Source organism: Pongo abelii, chromosome 15 (assembly GCF_028885655.2).
Source record: "Pongo abelii isolate AG06213 chromosome 15, NHGRI_mPonAbe1-v2.0_pri, whole genome shotgun sequence".
In the NCBI taxonomy this organism is placed as follows: Eukaryota; Metazoa; Chordata; class Mammalia; order Primates; family Hominidae; genus Pongo; species Pongo abelii.
The window spans coordinates 53968969-53989547 of record NC_072000.2 but is presented as its reverse complement, the minus strand read 5'-3'; the positions used below and the strand labels follow the sequence as shown (position 1 = coordinate 53989547).

The following is a 20579-nucleotide window of genomic DNA, read 5'->3' as shown; positions in this document are numbered from 1 at the left end:
AAAAGCCAGGACAAGACGTTTGTTAAGAAGCTTCACGTGGCCGGGCACGGTGGCCCACACCTGTAATCCCAACACTTTGGGAGGTCAAGGCAAGAGGATTGCTTGAGCCCAGGAGTTTGAGATCAGCCTGGGCAACATAGCAAGACCTGATCTCTATTCCACAAAAAAAAGGTAAATTATTTTTTTTAAAAAGAACCTTCACTCATTTCATGTGCTAAACAAAATCACACACGTCACAAATAATGGTCATTTTCTACAAATGACTCCAAGATAGAAGATAACTGAATTCTAATCAGTATTCTGCAGTTCCTGGCTCTAATGTATGTATTATTCACTGATCTTTGGCAAATGACTTAAGTTTTCTGAGACTATTTCCAGGTCTAAAAAAGGACTGTCTCACAGTTAAAAATCACTTGACAAAATCAAGCTCAAGAGAGATGGCTAAATGTTTGAAATCTCCAGTCCTGCCAACTGACTTGTAGAATATTCAAATACAATTTTCCAGTTGCCAAAAATTGGAATAACGTTAGCTTACATTTCTAGGAAATGTCAGATGAGGCAATTTGGAAAATCCACCTGCTGTGCCTAAGCCTGAATCGAACACAATAAATGGTCCATTTTTCTCTGGAATTTGAGTTCTACTGAATTAATCTTTTTACAAGACGGAAACCTGAAAGTAAACATAATGAATCACTCTTCCCACCACGCCTGCTTGTCTTGGTGCTAGCAGCAGTTCCCCGCTTTCTTTGCAACACGGCTCTAGCAAGGAGCCGAGCATCTGAAGCAAAGTGTGATCAACAGATGCTCGTTTCCATAATTGGCACTTTTCCAATAACCAACCCCAAATTTAATTAGCCACTTATCTGAAGCAGAAAAGGATTTCTAAAGCATTCTAGTAATCTGTGCTATTTCTCTCCACTGTTTCATGCCCCAGCCCCACAGGCCTCCTCACTCAGAAGTCTTTGAAGGACGCATGTCAAGCACAGGATGTGTGCTTCTTCCTACTGTAAACAAGCAAGTCTCTAAAAATATTCATGAGATTTTTCTACTAGGGAAAAAGAATAATATTCCACTGAACTGAAGACCACATATGATACAGGGGAAGGACGCTGGAAATAAAGCTCCATACATAACTCAGTACCAGTAAATCAGCATGTTAACTAGGTTAATTCACAACCATCCTACCACCAACTACCTAGCACGAGGCTCTCACCAACCTGCAGCCGGATCCCAGGTGGTCCCAGTGGCTGCATTCATTGAATACAGCCTGAGCAATACCCCCACTCCACTCTTCACTCTGCTGACCCTGTATGCTGTGAATTCTGCCCTAGCTCCAAACCTCTTGGTACAAAGGAACTCTCTACGTTTAGTTCTCTTGACAACTACCTACTATAAGATGAAGTTTCCAGGAACTCATGTGATCATGAGACTCTGCAGTCACTTCAAGGGGTCTTGTTGGCTGGCTCAGGGGGGCTGGTGTCAAGCCCAAGCAAAAGGTACGTTTGCCCAAGGGGTGTTGGGAGATGGTTGGGAAGTTAGGCAGAGCATTACCTGCTGTGGATATGTCCTTGCTCCTGCTCAGCACCCTCTGCCCTGTCTTTGGGAGCAGAACTCCTCTGGGTGGTGGCGAGCCAATCCCATGTGATTTAGCTAGCTGATCCTGCCCAGTGCACCCCAGTCCCACCAAGGCCACAGTTACTGCGAGATGGTTGGACCGTGACCCAGATTAGGCCAGACACCTCTCTGAAAGCTACTGGGGTTCTCAGAAAAAGCTTTCTTCCTGGTCACTGAGTCTTGCTCACTACTTGAGAGAACGTACCAGGAGAAAGGGGGCAGGGAAAGGAGGGCTTCCCTGACCACACCATCTGAGTCCTGAATCCAGCCTTACCCGGAGCCAAGATTAGCCTGAATTTCACTTACGTGAGCTAAGCAAGTCCCATTTTTGCTTAAGCTACAGAGGATGTGGTTCTTTCTCTGAAAGTTTCCCCCCACTAATAAACACCTAACCTCATCCCCTCCCTAGTTGTTATCCAAGTTATTTAGATGATTATCTTCCTTCCTTGTGTGGTTTTTGCCTAAAATTCTCCATGTCCTCCCAGTCATTCCTGACCCCTCCAGCCCTTTAAACTCAGGTCAAAGTTTAACTCTTAAAGGGACACTTCTCATATTAACCCACAGCTTCCAAAGTCCTAGAGTCTTCAATGTGTGTACATACGAATACATTCTCATAATCATATGCTAAGCGCTATTCCTTAGTCTAGTCTCATTCCTGCTGTTCTGTAACCAAAAGGCAAAAAAAAAAAAAAAGAAAAAAGAAAAAAATCGTTGCTGAAAGAAGTGAGAATTCTCATTTTAAAGTGTCTTACTGACTTAAAAAAGAAAAAGGGGTGCACTCAATGTGAGATACAGCAAAGATCCAAGATGTGTGTATGTGTTTTTTAACAAATGGCAGTATGCATTTGGATGCTTATTGTGTGCCAGGCAGTGTGCTAAGCACCTTATGCACATTTTTTTTTTTGAGACAAGTCTTGTTCTGTCGCCCAGGCTGGAGTGCAGTGGCACGATCTTGGCTCACTGCAATTTCTGCCTCCTGGGTTCCAGCGATTCTTCTGCTTCAGCCTCTCAAGTAGCTGGGATTACAGGCACCCACCACAACGCTCGGCTAATTTTTGTATTTTAATAGAAACGGGGTTTCACCATGTTGGCCAGGCTGGCCTCGAACTCCTGACCTCAAGTGATCCGCCCAAAGTGCTGGGATTACAGGCGTGAGCCACTGCACCCAGCCACATTTTTTCATTAATCTTGCCAACCTCTGTGCTAGGTACCATTATTCTAAATTTAAAAAAAACAACAACAAAAAAAACAAATACTAAGGCTTTCAATGTTTATGGAATCTGCTCAAGGTCACACAGCTGGTAAATGCAGGAGCTGGACTGAGTCCAGAGGCCACTCTTACCATCCCCCACTCCCACCCACAGACCAGGCAGTGGCCTTGGAACACCCAGTGAGGCTTTCCTTGGAGTTACCCCTGCATATGAAACTCAGTACTAGCAGGTCAGCGTTTTAACTGGGTTAACTATCACTTTTCTACCATCACCCACCCAGCATAGGACTCCCTCTACCCAGCAGCTGGATGGATCCCAGGTGGTCCCAGTGTCTGCATTCATTGAACACTGCCATTTCAGTATTAAATTAGTCATTTTATTAATAGTATTAATATCCTTTTTATTTATTTATTTGTTTATTTATTTATTGAGATAGAGTCTCACTTTGTCGCCCAGGCTAGAGTGCAGTGGCTCAATCTTGGCTCACGGCAACCTCCGCCTCCCGGGTTCAAATGATTCCTGTGCCTCAGTCGGGTGCCACCACACCTGGCTAATTTTTGTATTTTTAGTAGAGACAGGGTTTCACCATGTTGGCCAGGCTGGTCTTGAACTCCGGACCTCAGGTGATCCACTTGCCTCGACCTCCCAAAGTGCTGGAATAACAGGCCTGAGCCACCGTGCCTGGACTAATATCCATTTTAGACATAAATGAAATGTGCTTGGTTATTTTGTTTCCTGGTTCACAGCAATTCTAAGGTAATAAAAACTTAGAAGTGACTGTGAGATGGGGGCTGTCCCTAGAAAACAGTAATAAATGACTAGTAGAGTTAGAAGGAGCCTGAAAATCTGTTAAAGCAAGATGTGGGAACTCGAGACATGCCCAAGTTCACCCATCTCATGACCCTTCCTTCACTGCCTGATTCACAAAGAACCCTCAGAGCAAGCAGCCCTGCTTCTGTGGATTCTGGGCAGCATCATCACCAGGCGGGTCCTTCAGAGTACTGGGAGCAGCATGCAGCCCAATAGAGTTGGCAAACGTGAATCTACTAGAAGATTGACATGGAGATCGAGTAGGTATTCTTTTTATTAATATTCCATCATCAAACTATCTTTACAAATATCTACATTCATTCTGGCTCTTCCCCAGGTGGTAGCTAATAAATCTGACTAGTAAATCATGTCTAATAAATAGGACTTCATAATGTGTTACGTAGCACTTGATGCTCAAATGCAAATGTCCTGTTTTTTTGGGTTTGTTGTTGTTGTTGTTGTTGTTGTTGTTAAGAGACAGTGTCTTCACTCTGTCACCCAGGCTGAGCTGGAATGCGGGGGTCGACCATAGCTCACTGTACCCTTGAATGCCTGGGCTCAAGTGATCCTCCCACCTCAGCCTCCCAAGTAGATGGGATTACAGGCACTAGCCACTGCGCCCAGCTGTGTTAGTCTATTTTCACACTGCCGATAAAGACATACCTGAGACTGGGAAATTTACAAAAGAAAGAGGTTTATTGGACTTACAGTTCCACGTGGTTGGGGAGGCCTCATAATCATGGAGGAAGACAAGGAGGAGCAAGTCACATCTTACATGGATGGCAGCAGGCAAAGAAAGAGAACTTGTGCACGGGAACTCCTCTTTATAAAACTATGAGATCTCATGAGACGTATTCACTATCACAGGAACAGCACAGGAAAGGCTTGCCCCCATGATTCAATTATCTCCCACTTGGTCCCCCCACAACACATGGGAATTCAAGATGAGATTTGGGTGAGGACACAGCCAAACCATTTAACCAGCTGATGCGCAAATGTTTTTATTACATAAATAATACATTTTAGCTCTTTCTGTGATGAACCAATTGCATATCCTTATTTTAAACACTGTCTAGTTTGTAAATGTTTTGTTTTAGGTATTACGCCAGAGAAATCATTCCCTGAAATGAAAATGTTTTATTTGTAGAAGGGTATCACAGTCTCTTCATCAGAATCTGATACTTTTATTTATGCACAAATCCAAGCAGGTTAGAATTTGAATAAGAATAGGGACAGCATTTTTGAAACAGGCACACTGACTTGGGCAAGAGGTGAGAAAAAGTGAAGGAGAGAGAAAAATCTATATCAAAAGTAGGCATACCAAAAGAAGCAGGTGAAAGTTGAAAACATTTCTCAGAAGAGAAGGAAATCTCCCCATATTGCCCCCCTCCATTTCTACTCCACAGGAGTGAAAGGGTGATATTTTTGGATCAAACTTTGTAGAAGTGTTGCAGCCAGCCTCCAGGAGGGCCCCTAAGATGACTCTTGTCTGGTGGCCTTCATGCTCTTGTGTAGACCCCTCCCACAGGAAATAGGCCTGACCTGTGTAACTGATAGGATATTGTGGAAATGATGAAGTGTGACTTCCAAGGCTAGTTCATAAAAGACATTGCAGTTTCTGCCCTTGGATCTATCTTGGATCATTTGATCTGAGGGAAGCCAGTTGGTATGTCATGAAGACACACAAGCAACCCCATGAAGAGGCCCACATGGTGAGGAACTGAGGCCTCCTGCCAACATCCAGCAGCAACTTACCAACAGTGAGAGTGAACCACTTAGGAACTGGATCCTTCAGTTCCAGTCAAGCCTTCAGATGTCTGCAACCCTGGCCAACATCTTGACTGCAACTTCATGAAAGACCCTGAGGGAGCCCCAAACCACCTAAGATTGCCCCAAATTCCTGACCCACAAACTATGAGATAACAAATATTCATCATTGGCTGGACATGGTGGCTTACACCTGCAATCCCAGCACTTTGGGAGGCCAAGGTGGGTGAATCACTTGAGGCCAGGAGTTCGAAACCAGCCTGGCCAATGTGGTGAAACCCTTTCTCTACAAAAAATACAAAAAAAAAAAAAAAAAAAAAGCCAGATATGGTGCCAAACATGTAATACCAGCTACTTGGGAGGCTGAGGTGGGAGAATCGCTTGAACCCAGGAGGTAGAGCTTGCAGTGAGCTGAGATAGCGCCACTGCACTTCAGCCTGGGTGACAGAGTGAGACCCTGTCTCAAAAAAAAAAAAAAAAAATATATATATATATATATACATATATATATATATAAATATTTTCACATAGTTTCTGGAATCTTTAACCAATATCAAAATTCAAGACTATGGACAAGATGATGAGTCATAAGACCAGTTTGTATAACAATAGGATGCAAGAACCAAACTTCTTCAGATCTTGTTCTAACACACAGTTGCTTAAGTCCAAAGAGGACAATGAAATGAGGACTTTCTCATTCAGTCTGTCAGTCCTATATGTAATGTTTTAGGTTTGCTTCAGCCTAGCCCAGAATGCATCTTGTAAAGGTTATATGTGTGTTGATGGTATACATACATGCTTGTATGTCCATGCATTGGAGGGAAGAGATTAGGGTTTAAAAGTATAAAGCTAATATGTTTATTAAGGAAAATTAAAACAAAAGTAGGAAAAAATAAAATAAAACCCTTTTCCAAAAGCATAAGTTATAAAAAGCAAAAAACTAACAGAACTTCAGTTTACATTGTTATTTACTTCCTTCTCATCTTTTTGCCTCCCCAGGCACACTTGTTTTGTAAGTACTAGGAGTTCTTGACAATGTTGAAGAATGAATCAGTGGTCAAACCTAGCCTTGGCAATCCTAGCAAAAGTTCCTTGACTACATTTTTTCTCTAAAGATTCATTCTCAAAGATACAGAAACAACAGCTATAAAAATGCATGTACATATAAATATGTATTAATTCAGCTTTTGTAAAATACTTAACAAGCATTTTTCAGTACTTCCTGTGTACACCACACCAGAGCAGCTGTTTCCGGGAATCCTAAAGAAGATAGTTTCCACCCTTAAAATGTAAATCATATTTTATACTGCTACTCAGCTAACATCAAAACTCATTTGTTTTATTGTAAGTGGCCATTTTTAAAATAATTTGATATAATTGATGATTTTCTAAAAACTTAAATCCTCCATTATTCTGTGATCCCTAGAGCCCCTGAACAGAATCTATATTCATTTTTTAAAATCTCAGTATTTCTAGTTTTCACCTCATTGCTGGAGGCAGGAAATACCAAGCTAGCTAAAATAGAATTAGGTCAGATCCTTGTCTTCAGCTAATCATGAGAAAAACTAAGATTAGTTGAGGGTCTACTTTGTATCTAAGATTTTACATAGATTTAATCCTCACAACAGCCTTGAAGGTAATATTATCCCCATTTTACAAATGGAGAAAATGAGGTTCAGAGAGGTTAAGTCACTTTTCTACGATCACCTACCTCCTAAGTCTTAGAACCTGGATTGGAAGCTCGGTCTATAACTCCAAAGCCTTTTTTCTTCTCACAGCACCATCCTATTTATTAAACAGGGCTCTTACTTTCCATTTGATTTCCCAGGCCTCCTCTTACCCACACAAAAATAGCTTTACATATCTTTGTTCTCTCACAAGGAAATGGAAATATCTCTTCACAGGTGACTGGCTGAGGTGTGTGGGAAGGGGTTGGGAATACGAAGGGAATGACTGACATGGCTGCTGGACCTCAGCCTCTGTGTTACAGGCAGAGGTAGAAACCAAGTACTTTGCCCAGAACTTTTGTTAGAAGTCATATCTTCTTCCTAGTGAAAAGTTTTACTCATTCACAAGAGCTAAAATATTCATGGAACGCACCACACCAGATAGAGTAACTTTATCCTATTATTTAATCTTGTTCATTTCCTTCTGAAGGCTTATTTCCTGGGCCAGCAATTTTTATTCACTTACAGAGTCACCAGTCAACTTATTCCTAACAAAACCTTTTTGCTTCTTGGTGCTCAGTACGTTACCCTTCCTTCTCCATAGTTGGAATGGGGGGTTTAAACATTCTTACTCTGAAAGGGTATCATTAGCTGTTCAGATTCAACTGGTGGTCACAGAGCACCCATGTATCAGACACAATGCTTGGAGACTTCAGGTACCTTATCTCTTGAATGGAAGCTCCTGTTTGGTAGATACTGAAGTTCAAGCTTGGAGTTCCTCGTTTACACCCAAGTTATCCAGTCAGTGATTTATTTTAACGGTTTTTTCTTTTCTCTCTTTTTTTTTTTTTTTTGAGATAGAATCTCACTGTATTGCCCAGACTGGAGTCTAATGGTGCCATCTCGGCTCACTGCAGCTTCCGCCTCCCAGGTTCAAGCAATTCTCATGCTTCAGCCTCCTGAGTAGCTGGGATTACAGGAGCACGCCACCATGTCTGGCTAATTTTTGTATTTTTAGTAGAGATGGGGTATCATCATATGTATTAGTCTTTCAAACTACTGATAAAGACATACCCGAGACTGGGCAATTTACAAAAGAAAGAGGTTTAATTGGACTTAGAGTTCCATGTGGCTGGTGAAGCCTCACAATCATGGCAGAAGGCAAGGAGGAGCAAGTCATGTCTTACATGGATGGCAGCAGGCAAAGAGAGAAAACTTGTGTGGGGGAACTCCTCTTTCTTTTTTTTTTCCTTCGAGACAGAGTTTTACTCTTGTCGCCCAAGCTGGAGTGCAGTGGTGTGATCTCAGCTCACTGCAACCTCCACCTCCCAGGTTCAAGCGATTCTCATGCCTCAGCCCCCCAAAGTAGCTGGGATTACAGGCAACTGCCACCATGCCTGACTAATTTTTGTATTTTTAGTAGAGACGGGGTTTCGCCATGTTGGCCAGGCTGGTCTCAAACTCCTGACCTCAAGTGATCTGCCTGCCTCGGCCTCCCAAACTATTGGGATTACAGGCCTGAGCCACCAAGCCCAGCCATGGAACTCGTCTTTTTAAAACTATCAGATCTTGGCCAGGCGTGGTGGCTCACGCCTGTAATCCCAGCACTTTGGGAGGCCAAGGTGGGCAGATCACGAGGTCAGGAGATCGAGACCATCCTGGCTAACATGGTGAAACCCTGTCTCTACTAGAATTAGCCAGGCATGGTGGCAGGCACCTGTAGTCCCAGCTACTTGGGAGGCTGAGGGAAGAGAATGGCTTGAACCCAGGAGGCGGAGCTTGCAGTGAGCCAAGATGGCGCCACTGCACTTCAGCCTGGGTGACAGAGTGAGACTCCGTCTCAAAAAACAGACAAACAAACAAACAAAAAAACTATCAGATCTCATAAGACTTATTCACTGTCATCAGAACAGCACAGGAAAGATTTGCCCCATGATTCAATTAACTCCCACTGGGTCCCTTCCCCAACACATGGGAATTCAAGATGACATTTGGGTGGGGACATAGCCAAACCATATCATTCTGCCCCTGGCCCCTCCCAGATCTTATGTCCTTACATTTCAAAACCAATCATGCATTTTCAACAGTCCCCCAAAGTCTTACTTCAGCATTGACTCAAAAGTCCACAGTCCAGGCCAGGCATGGTGGCTCACATGTGTAATCCCAGCACTTTGGGAGGCTGAGGCACGTGGATCACCTGAGGTCAGGAGGTCGAGACCATCCTGGCCAACATGGTGAAACCCCATCTCTACTAAAAATACAAAAATTAGCTAAGCATGGTGGCACATGCCTGTAATCCCAGCTAATCAGGAGGCTGACGCAGCAGAACCGCTTGGACCTAGGAGGCAGAGGTTGCAGTGAGCTGAGAATAGGCCATTGCACTCCAGCCTGGGTGACAGAGCAAGACACTGTCTCAAAAAAAAGTCCACCGTCCAAAGTCTCATCTGAGACAAGGCAAATCCCTTCCACCTATGAGCCTGTAAAATCAAAACCAGGTTAGTTACTTCCTAGGTACAATGGGGGTATGGGCATTAGGTAAATACAGCCATTCCAAATGGGAGAAATTGTCCAAAACAAAGGGGCTACAGGCCCTATGCAAGTCCAAAATCCAGCAGGGCAGTCAAATCTTAAAGTTCCAAAATGATCTCCTTTGACTTCATGTCTCACATCCAGGTGATGCTGATGCAAGATGTGAGTTCCATGGTCTTGGAAAGTGCCACCTTTGTGGCTTTGCAGGGTACAGCCTCCCTCCTGGCTGCTTTCATGGACTGGCATTGAGCATACGTGGCTTTTCCAGATGCACGGTGCAAGCTGTCAGTGGATCTACCATTCTGGTGTTTGGAGGATGGTGGCCCTCTTTTCACAGCTCCACTACATGGTGCCCCAGTACAAACTCTGTGTGGGGGCTCTGACCCCACATTTCCCTTCTGCACTGCCCTAGCAGAGGTTCTCCATGAGAGTCCCGCCCCTGCAGCAAACTTCTGCCTGGACAGCCAGGTGTTTCCGTATATCTTCTGAAATCTAGGCAGCGGTTCCCAAACCTCAATTCTTGACTTTTCAACACCAAGTGGAAGCTGCCTAGGTTTGAGGCTTGCACCCTCTGAAGCCATGTCTGGGCTCTACATTGGCCCCTTTCAGCCATGGCTGGAATGGCTGGGATGCAGGACACCAGGTCCGTAGGCTGCACACAGCATGGGGACCCTGGGGCTGGCCCACGAAATCACTTTTTCCTCTTAGGCCTCCAGGCCTGTGATGGGAGGGTTGCTGTGAAGGCCTCTGACATGCCCTGGAGACATTTTCCCCATTGTCTTGGGGATTAACATTATTAATCTTCTTGTTACTTATGCAAATTTCTGCAGCTGGATTGAATTTCTCCTCAGAAAAATGGGATTTTCTTTTCTATCACATTGTCAGGTCGCAAATTTTCCAAACGTTTATGCTCTGCTTCCCTTCTAAAACTGAATGCCTTTACCAGCACCCAAGTCACCTCTTGAATCCTTTGCTGTTTAGAAATTTCTTCCGTCAGATACGCTAAGTCATCTCTCTCAAGTTCAAAGTTCCACAAATCTCTAGGGCAGGGACAAAATGCTGCCAGTCTCTTTGCTAAAACATAACAAGAGTCACCTTTGCTCCAATTCCCAACCAGTTCTTCATCTCCATCTGAGACCATCTCAGCCTGGACCTTATTGTTCATATCACTATCAGCATTTTTGTCAAAGCCATTCAACATCTCTGTAGGAAGTTCCAAACTTTCCCACATTTTCCTGTCTTCTTCTGAGCTCTCCAAACGGTACCAACTTCTGCCTATTACCCAGTTCCAAAGTTGCTTCCACATTTTCAGGTAACTTTTCAGCAGTGCCCCACTCTACTGTTACCAATTTACTATATTAGTCCATTTTCATGCTGCTGATAAAGACATACCTGAGACTGTGCAATTTACAAAAGAAAGAGGTTTAACTGGACTCACAGTTCCATGTGGCCGGGAAAGCCTCACAATCATGGCGGAAGGCAAGGAAGAGGGAGTCACATCTTACATGGATGGTGGCAGGCAAAGAGAGAACTTGTGCAGGGGAACTCCTCTTTTTTAAAAAACCATCAGATCTCATGAGACTTACTCATTATCATGAGAACAGCACAGGAAAGACTTTCCCCTATGATTCAATTATCTCCCACCGGGTCCCTCCCACAACATGTGGGAATTCAAGATGAGATTTGGGTGGGGACACAGCCAAACCATATCACCATGTTAGCCAGACTGGTCTCAAACTCCTGACCTCAAGTGATCTGCCCACCTAGGCCTCCCAAAGTGCTGCTGGGATTATAGGCATGAGCCATCATACCTGGCCCCAGGAGTAGTTGTTTTTTGTTTTGTTTTGTTTCTCGAGACGGAGTTTTCGCACTTGTTGCCCAGGCTGGAGTACAATGGCGCCATCTTGGCTCACTGCAACCTCTGCCTCCCAGGTACAAGCAATTCTCTTGTCTCAGCCTCCCAAGTAGTTCAGATTATAGGCATGCACCACCACGCCTGACTTTTTTTTTTTTTTAGTAGAGACGGTGTTTCACCATGTCAATCAGGCTAGTCATGAACTCCCGACCTCAGATGATCCACCCACCTCAGCCTCCCAAAGTGCTGGGATTACAGGTGTGTGCCACCACACCCAGCCTATAGCAGTAGTTTTGAACACCAACTAGACTAATAATTATCAGCATAGTTGGTCAACAGCCACTTTGCTGGTTTGGCTAGGTCCAGGAAATCAATGAAGATAATCAATAATGCTTGTCATGATAGCTAACCTCACAGAGTGCCTACTGTAGGCCAGACACAGTTCAAAGTACTTTACATACAGTGACTCATTTAATCTAACAGCCCAGCCGGGCACGGTGGCTCACACTTGTAATCCCAAAATTTTGGGAGGCTGAGGTGGGAGGATCACTTGAGGCCATGAATTTGAGACCAGCCTGCAACATAGTGAGATTCCATCTCTATCTAAAAAAATAAGAAAAAAAAAATCTAACAGCCATCCTCATTTTACAGATGGAGAAACTGAGGCACAGAGAGGTGGAGAAACTGAGGCACAGAGAGGTTAAGAAACTTGCCTAACCTCAAACTGTCTTTTTCTTTTTCTTTTTGTGTGTGTGTGTGTGAGATGGAGTCTTGCTGTGTTACCCAGGCTGGAGTGCAGTGGCGCAATCTTGGCTCACAGCAACCTCCACCTCCCAGGTTCAAGAGATTCTCCTGCTTCAGCCTCCTGAGTAGCTGGGACTACAGATGCCTGCCACCATGCCCAGCTAATTTTTGTATTTTTAGTAGAGATGGGGTTTCACCATGTTGGCCAGACTGGTCTTGAACTCCTGACCTCAAGTGATCCTCCCGCTTTGACCTCCCGAAGTGCTGGGATTACAAGCCTGAGCTACCACGCCTGCCTGTCCCCAGCACTGCTTTTAGAGTGAAGAATTGAACCCTGGCAGTTGGGCTTTAAAGCTCATGTTCTTAAACACTGTGCTATATTGTCTCTCACATGTTTAGGTTAATAGTGGCCCAGGAATGTTGTTCAAAAAGCAAATAAATGGTTCCCTCTAAATGCCAACCCTGCCAAAAATCATGTATGTAGCTACAGTTACCTCTCACAATCTTCAGTGAAAAAAAAACATAGTTAAAATGAGATGCTTTAAGTGTTCTGTAATTCTGAGCAGTTTGCATTCATTACTCAGCAGAATTGTAACTGCTGACTCTGCAGTTCAGAAGAATCACACTGAAGTTGAAGTGGTAGTAATTGAAAATTCACAAGGTTGGAGAGACTTGAAAAGCCAGACCTGTTACTAGCATTCAGAGGAGTCAAGTATTTAGTAGACCATAGTAGTAAGTATTGCAAGAATAAATCTCAATAAATCAGCAGATTCCAGGAACATTTTAGGACTGAGAATTTTTAAAATACTGTATTCTATATAAGAAGTAATGGCTATGCCTGGAAATGAGTCCCTTAAGTTGACAAAATAGGTTTAAAGTTTTTTTAATGTCTATTTTTTAAAAATGTACACCCAGGGCTATCAAAAACTTTTCTCAACACATGATAGTGATAAAGACACAACCCGAACAGACTTGCTATGTACTGAGAAAAATAAATATTACATTTATAATTGTCATACATTAAAGCAGTATGACAGTGGTTGTTATATAAAAGTAAAGAATATGCCTCATACCCGTTAGGATGGCTACTATCAAAAACTGAAAAATCACAATTGTTGACGAGGATGTAGAGAAACTGGAACCCCTGTGCACTGTTGATGGGAATGTAAAATGGAACAGCTGCTATGGAAAACAGTATGGAGATTCCTCAAAAAATTAAAAATAGAATTACCATATGATCCAGTAGTTTATGTGTCAAATGACCGGGCTAGGGCTGGACGCAGTGGCTCACCCCTGTAATGCCAGCACTTTGGGAGGCTGAGGCAGGAGGATCACTTGAGCCTAGGAGTTTGAGACCAGCATGGGTAACATGGTAAAACCCCATCAACACAAAAAAATACAAAAATCAGGCACGCGCCTGTAGTCCTAGCTACTTGGGAGGCTGAGACAGGAGGATCATTTGAGTCTGGGAGGTGGAGGAGGCAGTGAGCCAAGATTGCACCACTGCACTTTAGCCTGGGCAACAGTGAGACTCTGTCTCAAAAAAAAAAATGACTGGGCTAAAGGACGTCCAGATAGCTGGTAAAACAGTATTATCCAATCTTTTGAGGGCCTGAAGCAAACAAAAAGAGAGAAAGGGTGAATTTGCCCTCTGTTTGAGCTGGGACATCCATCTTCTTCTGCCCTCAATCAGAGCTCCTGGTTCTCAGGCCTTCAGACTCGGACTAGGAATTATACCATTGCCTCCCCTGGTTCTCAGGTCTAGAATGACATCACCGGTTTTCCTGGGCCTTCAGCTTGCAGACAGCAGATCATGGGACTTCTCAGCCTCCATAAACACATAAGTCAATTCCTTATAAGAAATGTCTTTTTATATCTCTTTCTATATATTTTATTGGTTCCATTTCTCTGGAGAACCATAACTAATGCACCCATGTTCTTAGCAATACTTTTCACAACAGCCAAGAGGTGAAAGCAACCCAAATCTCCATCAATGGATGAATGAATTTTTTAAACGTGTTATATGTATACAATGGAGTATTATACAGCCTTAAAAAGGAAGGACATTCTGTCACATACTATAACATGAACAAACCTTGAGGACATTATCCTAAGTGAAATCGGCCAGTCACAAAAGACAAACACTGTATGGTTCCACTTACATGAAGTGTCTAAAGTCATAAAATTCATAGAAACAAACATAGAATATTGGTTACCAGGGACTGTGGGAGGGGATTAAAGGGGAGTTGCTGTTTAATGGGTATAAAATTCCATATTTGCAAGGTGAAAATGTTCTGGAGATCTGTTTTACAACGATGTAAATATCCTTAACACTAACAAACTATAAACCTAAAAATAGTTAAGATGGTAAATTCTGGCCAGGCATGGTGGCTCACACCTGTAATCCCAGCACTTTGGGAGGCTGAGGCGGGTGGATCACTTGAGGTCAGGAGTTCGAGACCAGTCTGGCCAACATGGTGAAACCCAGTCTCTACTAAAAATACAAAAAAATGAGCCAGGCATGGTGGTGCATGCCTGTAGTCCCAGCTACTTGGGAGGCTGAGGCAGGAGAATCACTTGAACCTGGGAGGCAGAGGTTGCAGTGAGCTGAGATCAGACCCCTGCACTTCAGCCTGGGCAACAGAGCAAAACTGTGTCTCAAAAAAAAAAAAAAAGAAGCTAAATTTTATGTTTTTGTTACCATAATAGAAAAGTTTAAAATAATTCAAATTGCATTCTAGCTCAATATAATCGATATGCAAGATTTTTTTTAAGTCTCCATATAAGCAAATTCTATTAATTCCTACCTATGACACAGTGTTGGTAGAACTGGCATGGTAGGCTGAGACTAAGAAACTAGAAGACCATCTTACTGAAATAAGCACTAAAAATAATATCTTCCTTTTTTTCTTTATCTTTTTTTTTTTTTTTTTGAGATGGAGTTTTGCCTTTGTTGCTCGACTGCTGGAGAGCAATGGCACAATCTCGGCTCACCACAACCTCTGCCTCCTGGTTCAAGCAATTCTCCTGCCTCAGCCTCCTGAGTAACTGGAATTACAGGTGCCTACCACCATGCCCAGCTAATTTTTGTATTTTTAGTAGAGACAGGGTTTCATCATGTTGGCCAGGCTGTTCTCGAACTCCTGACCTCGTGATCCGCCTGCCTCGGCCTCCCAAAGTGCTGGGATTATAGGCGTGAGCCATCGCGCCCCGGTAGTATCTTCCTTTCTTATTCAGTTCAGTGTGTTAGTGACCCCTAAAGAACGAGAAAGACCCAAGGCATTTCCTGCTTGAAGATGTCACATAAAGTTGGTAATTCCATCATCCCTCAGAAATCATCTCCCAAAACAAAGGACACAAGAGACCAGAATGAAAATCCTATCTCAATTTAAAAAAAAATTAAGACAGGTAAAACAAAATAACTACAAAATAAGTGTAAGGGGTACCCAAAGCAAAGGCTTGTGAGGAAAAGCACAACAGGAGGCTGAGAGTGGGCACCAGAAGAGCTCAGTAAGAGCTTAATAGCTCACCCAGTGAGATGCGTACACTAAAGTTAAAAAAAAAAAGTAATAGCCCCATTTGTGCAACAATGGGAAGAAGGCAGTGTTATGGATTTGTGACCCCCCACCCAGAAGATATGTGAAAGTCCTAACCCCTGGTACCTGTGAATGTGACCATATTTGGAAATAGGGTCTCTGTAGATGTAATTCTTAGGGTGAGGTTATACTAGATTAGGATGGGTCCTAATACAACGATTGGTGTCCTTATAAGAAGAGGAGAATGGCAGGGTTCAGTGGCTCACACCTGCAATCCCAGCACTTTGGGAGGCCGAGGCGGGCGGATTGTTTGAGGTCAGGAGTTCAAGACCAGCCTGGCCAACATTGTGAAACCCCATCTCTACTAAAAATACAAAAAAATTAGCCTGGCCTGGTGGCACACACCTGTAATCTCAGCTACTTGGGAGGCGGAGGCTGGAGAATCACTTGAACCCAGGAGGTGGAGGTTGCAGTGAGCCGAGATTGTGCCACTGCACTCCAGCCTGGGTGACAGAGTAAGACACTGTCTCAAAAAAAAAAAAAAAAGAGGAAAATGTACACACAGACATAGAAAGGAGACCAGCATGCAAAGACGGAGACAGAGATTGTAGTGATGCGTCTACAAACCAAGGAATGCCAGGGCAACCACCAGAAGCGAGGAGAGAGGCATGGAGCACACTCTCCTTCAGAGTCTCAAGAAGGACCAACCCTCGGACCCCTTGATTTCACACTTCCAGCCTTCAGAACTGTGAGAAAATAAATTTCTGATGTTTTAAGCCACTGAGTTTGTTGTATTTTGTTACTGCAGTTCCAACTGACTAACACAGGTGGGTAGGCTGATAGCACCAGTTTCTCCGGACCCATTTTGATTTTGAGTAGCAGAGAAATTGGGACTAAACTAGAACTCCATACACAAGTCATATTCACAGGAAGCCACATGTTCATGAGAAGTGAGAAGAGATCCTACTGTGCACAGCTGTGCAGCTGCCTGCCTTCATTGCCTGTGAAGAAGAAAAGGCTAAAGTATCTCATATGCAAAACCCTGGATCAAAAGGAAAATTCCCACTGATACAGAAGATGTCCCTGACCCCTTCACAACACAAATCTCCTGTAAATAGTTGAGCTAAGAAAATTCACTTCATTCAAAGATGAACAATCAAAAAAGAACCAACAAAGATTTAAGGAAGAAAACGAAAAAGAGGCTGGGCGCTGTGGCTTACGCCTGTAATCCCAGCACTTTGGGAGGCCGAGGCAGGCAGATCACTTGAGGTGAGGAGTTTGAGACCAGTCTGGTCAACATGGTGAAACCTTGTCTCTACTAAAAAAACAAAAATTAGGCCGGGCGCAGTGGCTCACGCCTGTAATCCCAGCACATTGAGAGGCCAAGGTGGGCAGATCACCTGAGGTCAGGAGTTCAAGACCAGCCTGACCAACATGGCGAAATCCTGTCTCTACTAAAAATACAAAAAGTAGCTGGGCATGGTGGTGCGTGCCAGTAATCCCAGCTGCTTGGAAGGCTGAGGCAGGAGAATCACTTGAACCTGGGAGGTGGAGATTGCAGTGAGCTGAGATGGCGCCACTGCACTCCAACCTGGGTGACAGAGCGAGACTCTGCTTCAAAAAAAAAAAAAAAAGGAAATGAAAAAGAAACAGAAAAACAAATGCTGATGAATAATCACCATGAAAACATTACCTCAGGCCAGGCGCAGTGGCTCACGCCTGTAATCCCAGCACTTTGGGAGGCTGAGGAAGGGGGATCACCTGAGGTTAGGAATTCGAGACCAGCCTGGGCAACATGATGAAACCCTGTCTCTACTAAAAATACAAAAATTAGCGGGTGTGGTGGCACACACCTGTAATCCCAGGTACTTGGGAAGCTAAGGCACGAGAATCACTTGAGCCCAGGAGGCAGAGGTTGCAGTAACCTGAGATCACACCACGACACACCAGCCTGGGTGACAGAATGAGACTGCGTCTCAAAAAAAAAAAGAAAAAAAAGAAAAGAAAACATTACCTCAGAGCAGATTACAATTTTGAACATTTTGCTGCAATTTTTTTTTTTTTTTTTTTTTTTGGAGATGGAGTTTCGCTCATGTTCCCCAGGCTGAGGTGCAATGGCACAATTTCGGCTCACTGCAACCTCTGCCTCTCAGGTCCAAGCAATTCTCCTGCCTCAGCCTCCCAAGTAGCTGGGATTACAGGCATGCGCCACAGCTAATTTTTGTATTTTTAGTAGCAATGGGATTTCATCATGTTGGTGAGGCTGGTCTCGAACTCCTGACCTCAGGTGATCCGCCCTCCTCAGCCTCCCAAAGTGCTGGGATTACAGGCATGAGCCACCACACCCGGTCTCTTGCTGTAAATTTTTTTAAAAATGTAATGAAGCAATTGTTTCCACAAAACAAGCATACAACAGAAGTAATATCTCGAAGAAGAGAAGGTGAGATGACCAAAGGATGTAAAACATAAGCTGCCGGAGTTCAGGAAGAAGTGAATGAAAAAGAAAAAATAAAATCATTACACAATGTATATGCAAACCAAATCACCATGTTGTACACTTTGAATATATACAATATTTGTCAATTAAATATTTTAAAAGTTAAAAAGAGCTGGGCGCAGTGGCTCATGCCTATAATCCCAGCACTTTGGGAGGCCAAAGTGGTAGGATCACTTGAACCCAGGAGTTCGAGACCAGCCTGGTCAACATGGTGAAACCCAAACTCTACTAAAAGTACAAAAATTAGCCGGGTGTGGTGGCACACGCCTGTAGTCCCAGCTACTTCGAAGGCTGAGGCAGGAGAATCACTTGAACCCACAAGGCGGAGGTTGCAGTGAGCTGAGATCATGCCACTGTACTCCAACCTGGGCAACAGAGCAAAACTCCGTCTCAAAAAAAACAAATAAATAAAGTTATATCTAGATTAAAGGCCATTAATTGATTACTTTAAAACAGCTTAAATTAGATATTATGTAAATTCTGAAAAGTGTGACATAAATTCCCCCTGAGGAGAAAGGCTTTAACACTTATGTGAGATATTAATAGAAAAAGTTATATCCAGCCAGAGCACACTAAAGGAAGGTTAAGGGCATTTTCCCCCAATATTTTATTATGAAAAATCTTAAAGAGCAGTTGAAATAAGTTTATAGTAAATACCTATGTACCCACTCCCTAGATTCAAGCATTACCATTTTGTTTTGCTTCCCATATCATTCTATCATCCCTCTATTCACCATTAATTCATCTTATTTTTTGATGCATTTCAAAGAAAATTAGACATCACTACATTTTTCCTTAAGTACTTTGGGATGCATATTATTAAACAGAATTTAATATTTGTTTATAGTTTTATGTAAGATTTATATACAATGAAATGTACACTCTAAATGTATATTTGCTGAGTTTGGACAAATGCATACACATGTATAACCCAACCACTGGCAAAATATAGAACATTATCATTACCCCAAAAGTTCCCCCATCCCTCTTCCCAGTTAGTCCACACTTCATGCCCTCACATGCACACTGTCACCATCTGATTTTTTTCTACCATAGATTAGCTTTGTTTGTTCAAGAATGCCATATAAATGGAATCATAGAATACATACTCTTTTGTGTATGGTTTATTTTGCCCAGCGTAATGTTTTTGAGATTCATGTTGTTTTATGTGTCAGTAGTCACTTTACTGCTGAGTTGTGGTCTGCTGTATAAATACACCACATGTATAAATATACCATTCTCATACTGATGGACACATTGACTATTTCCAGTTTGGGGCTATTATGAATAAAGCTGCTGTGAATATTTTGTGTAAGTCTTTTTATTAACATGTGGTCATTTTTCTGGGTCACAAGTAGGTATATTTAATTTTATAAGAAACTGCCAGACCTTTTCCCAAAAAAGTCATACATTTTACATTCCCACCACAATATTTGAGGGTTCCAATTGCCCTACCTCACTGCCAATGTTTGGTGTTGTCTTTTTAGTTTTAGCCACTTTGGTAGGTGTATAAGCAGTTTTATTTTTCAGTTAAAATATTCTTCCTTATTCTTGGCTACAGCAACAGGATGGTGGACCTCATGGCCCCCACGGCCTCTAAGGAATAAGACCCCCGGACCACCAGCCCCAGCAAAAACACTAGAGGAAGAGAGAGGCCCTCGGCTGCTGGGGAGTCCCTGACGCGTCCAGTTCCCTACCACACTGAGAATCTCCCCTCCCTGCAATTTCCATGCAGACCCCCTGAAAAGGGAAGAGCCTTGGAAGCCCCACCTTGTCATCTACCATCAATAAAGTCCCCTATGCTCAGCCAAAAAAAGAAAAAATTTTTTTTCCTAATTCTAAAAAGTGTTTGCAGATTATAAAAATTCACACAAGATGGCCAGGCATGGTGGCTTACGCCTGTAATCCCAGCACTTTGGGAGGCCGAGGCGGGTGGATCACAAGGCCCATCTCTACTAAAAATATAAAAATTAGCCGGGCATGGTGGCAGGTGCCTGTAGTCCCAGCTACTCAGGAGGCTGAGGCAGGAGAATCACTTGAACCCGGGAGGCAGAGGTTGCAGTGAGCCAAGACCACGCCATTGCATTCCAGCCTGGGTGACAGAGTGAGACTCCATCTCCAAAAAAAAAAAGAAAAAATTCACATAAGATGAAAAAAACAAAAAGACCATGAAAATCGAAGTGAAGAAAGAACAAGGGCCCATAAGTATGATGAAGCCAGGAAGCATTAGTAGAGAGAAATGAATGCATGAGATAAAGGGTTCATGATTATTAAAGGTGCTTCACTTAACTAGACTCTGAGCTTCTTAGTGCCCTAAACAAAGAGGGAAACATGACTAGTTACAGGATG

At 43.2% G+C, this 20579-nt stretch overlaps 1 protein-coding gene across 1 annotated transcript; it reads left to right on the top strand.

Annotated features, from left to right (window-relative positions):
• Window positions 1–934: 934 nt before the first annotated feature.
• On the top strand, window positions 935–20039 carry LOC100432807 (uncharacterized). Its single transcript, XM_054530640.1, has 3 exons — window positions 935–1496; window positions 3755–3895; window positions 19792–20039. The coding sequence occupies exons 1-3, from the start codon at window positions 1154–1156 to the stop codon at window positions 19908–19910; spliced, it is 603 nt and encodes a 200-aa protein (XP_054386615.1). The 5' UTR covers window positions 935–1153; the 3' UTR covers window positions 19911–20039.
• Window positions 20040–20579: the final 540 nt, after the last annotated feature.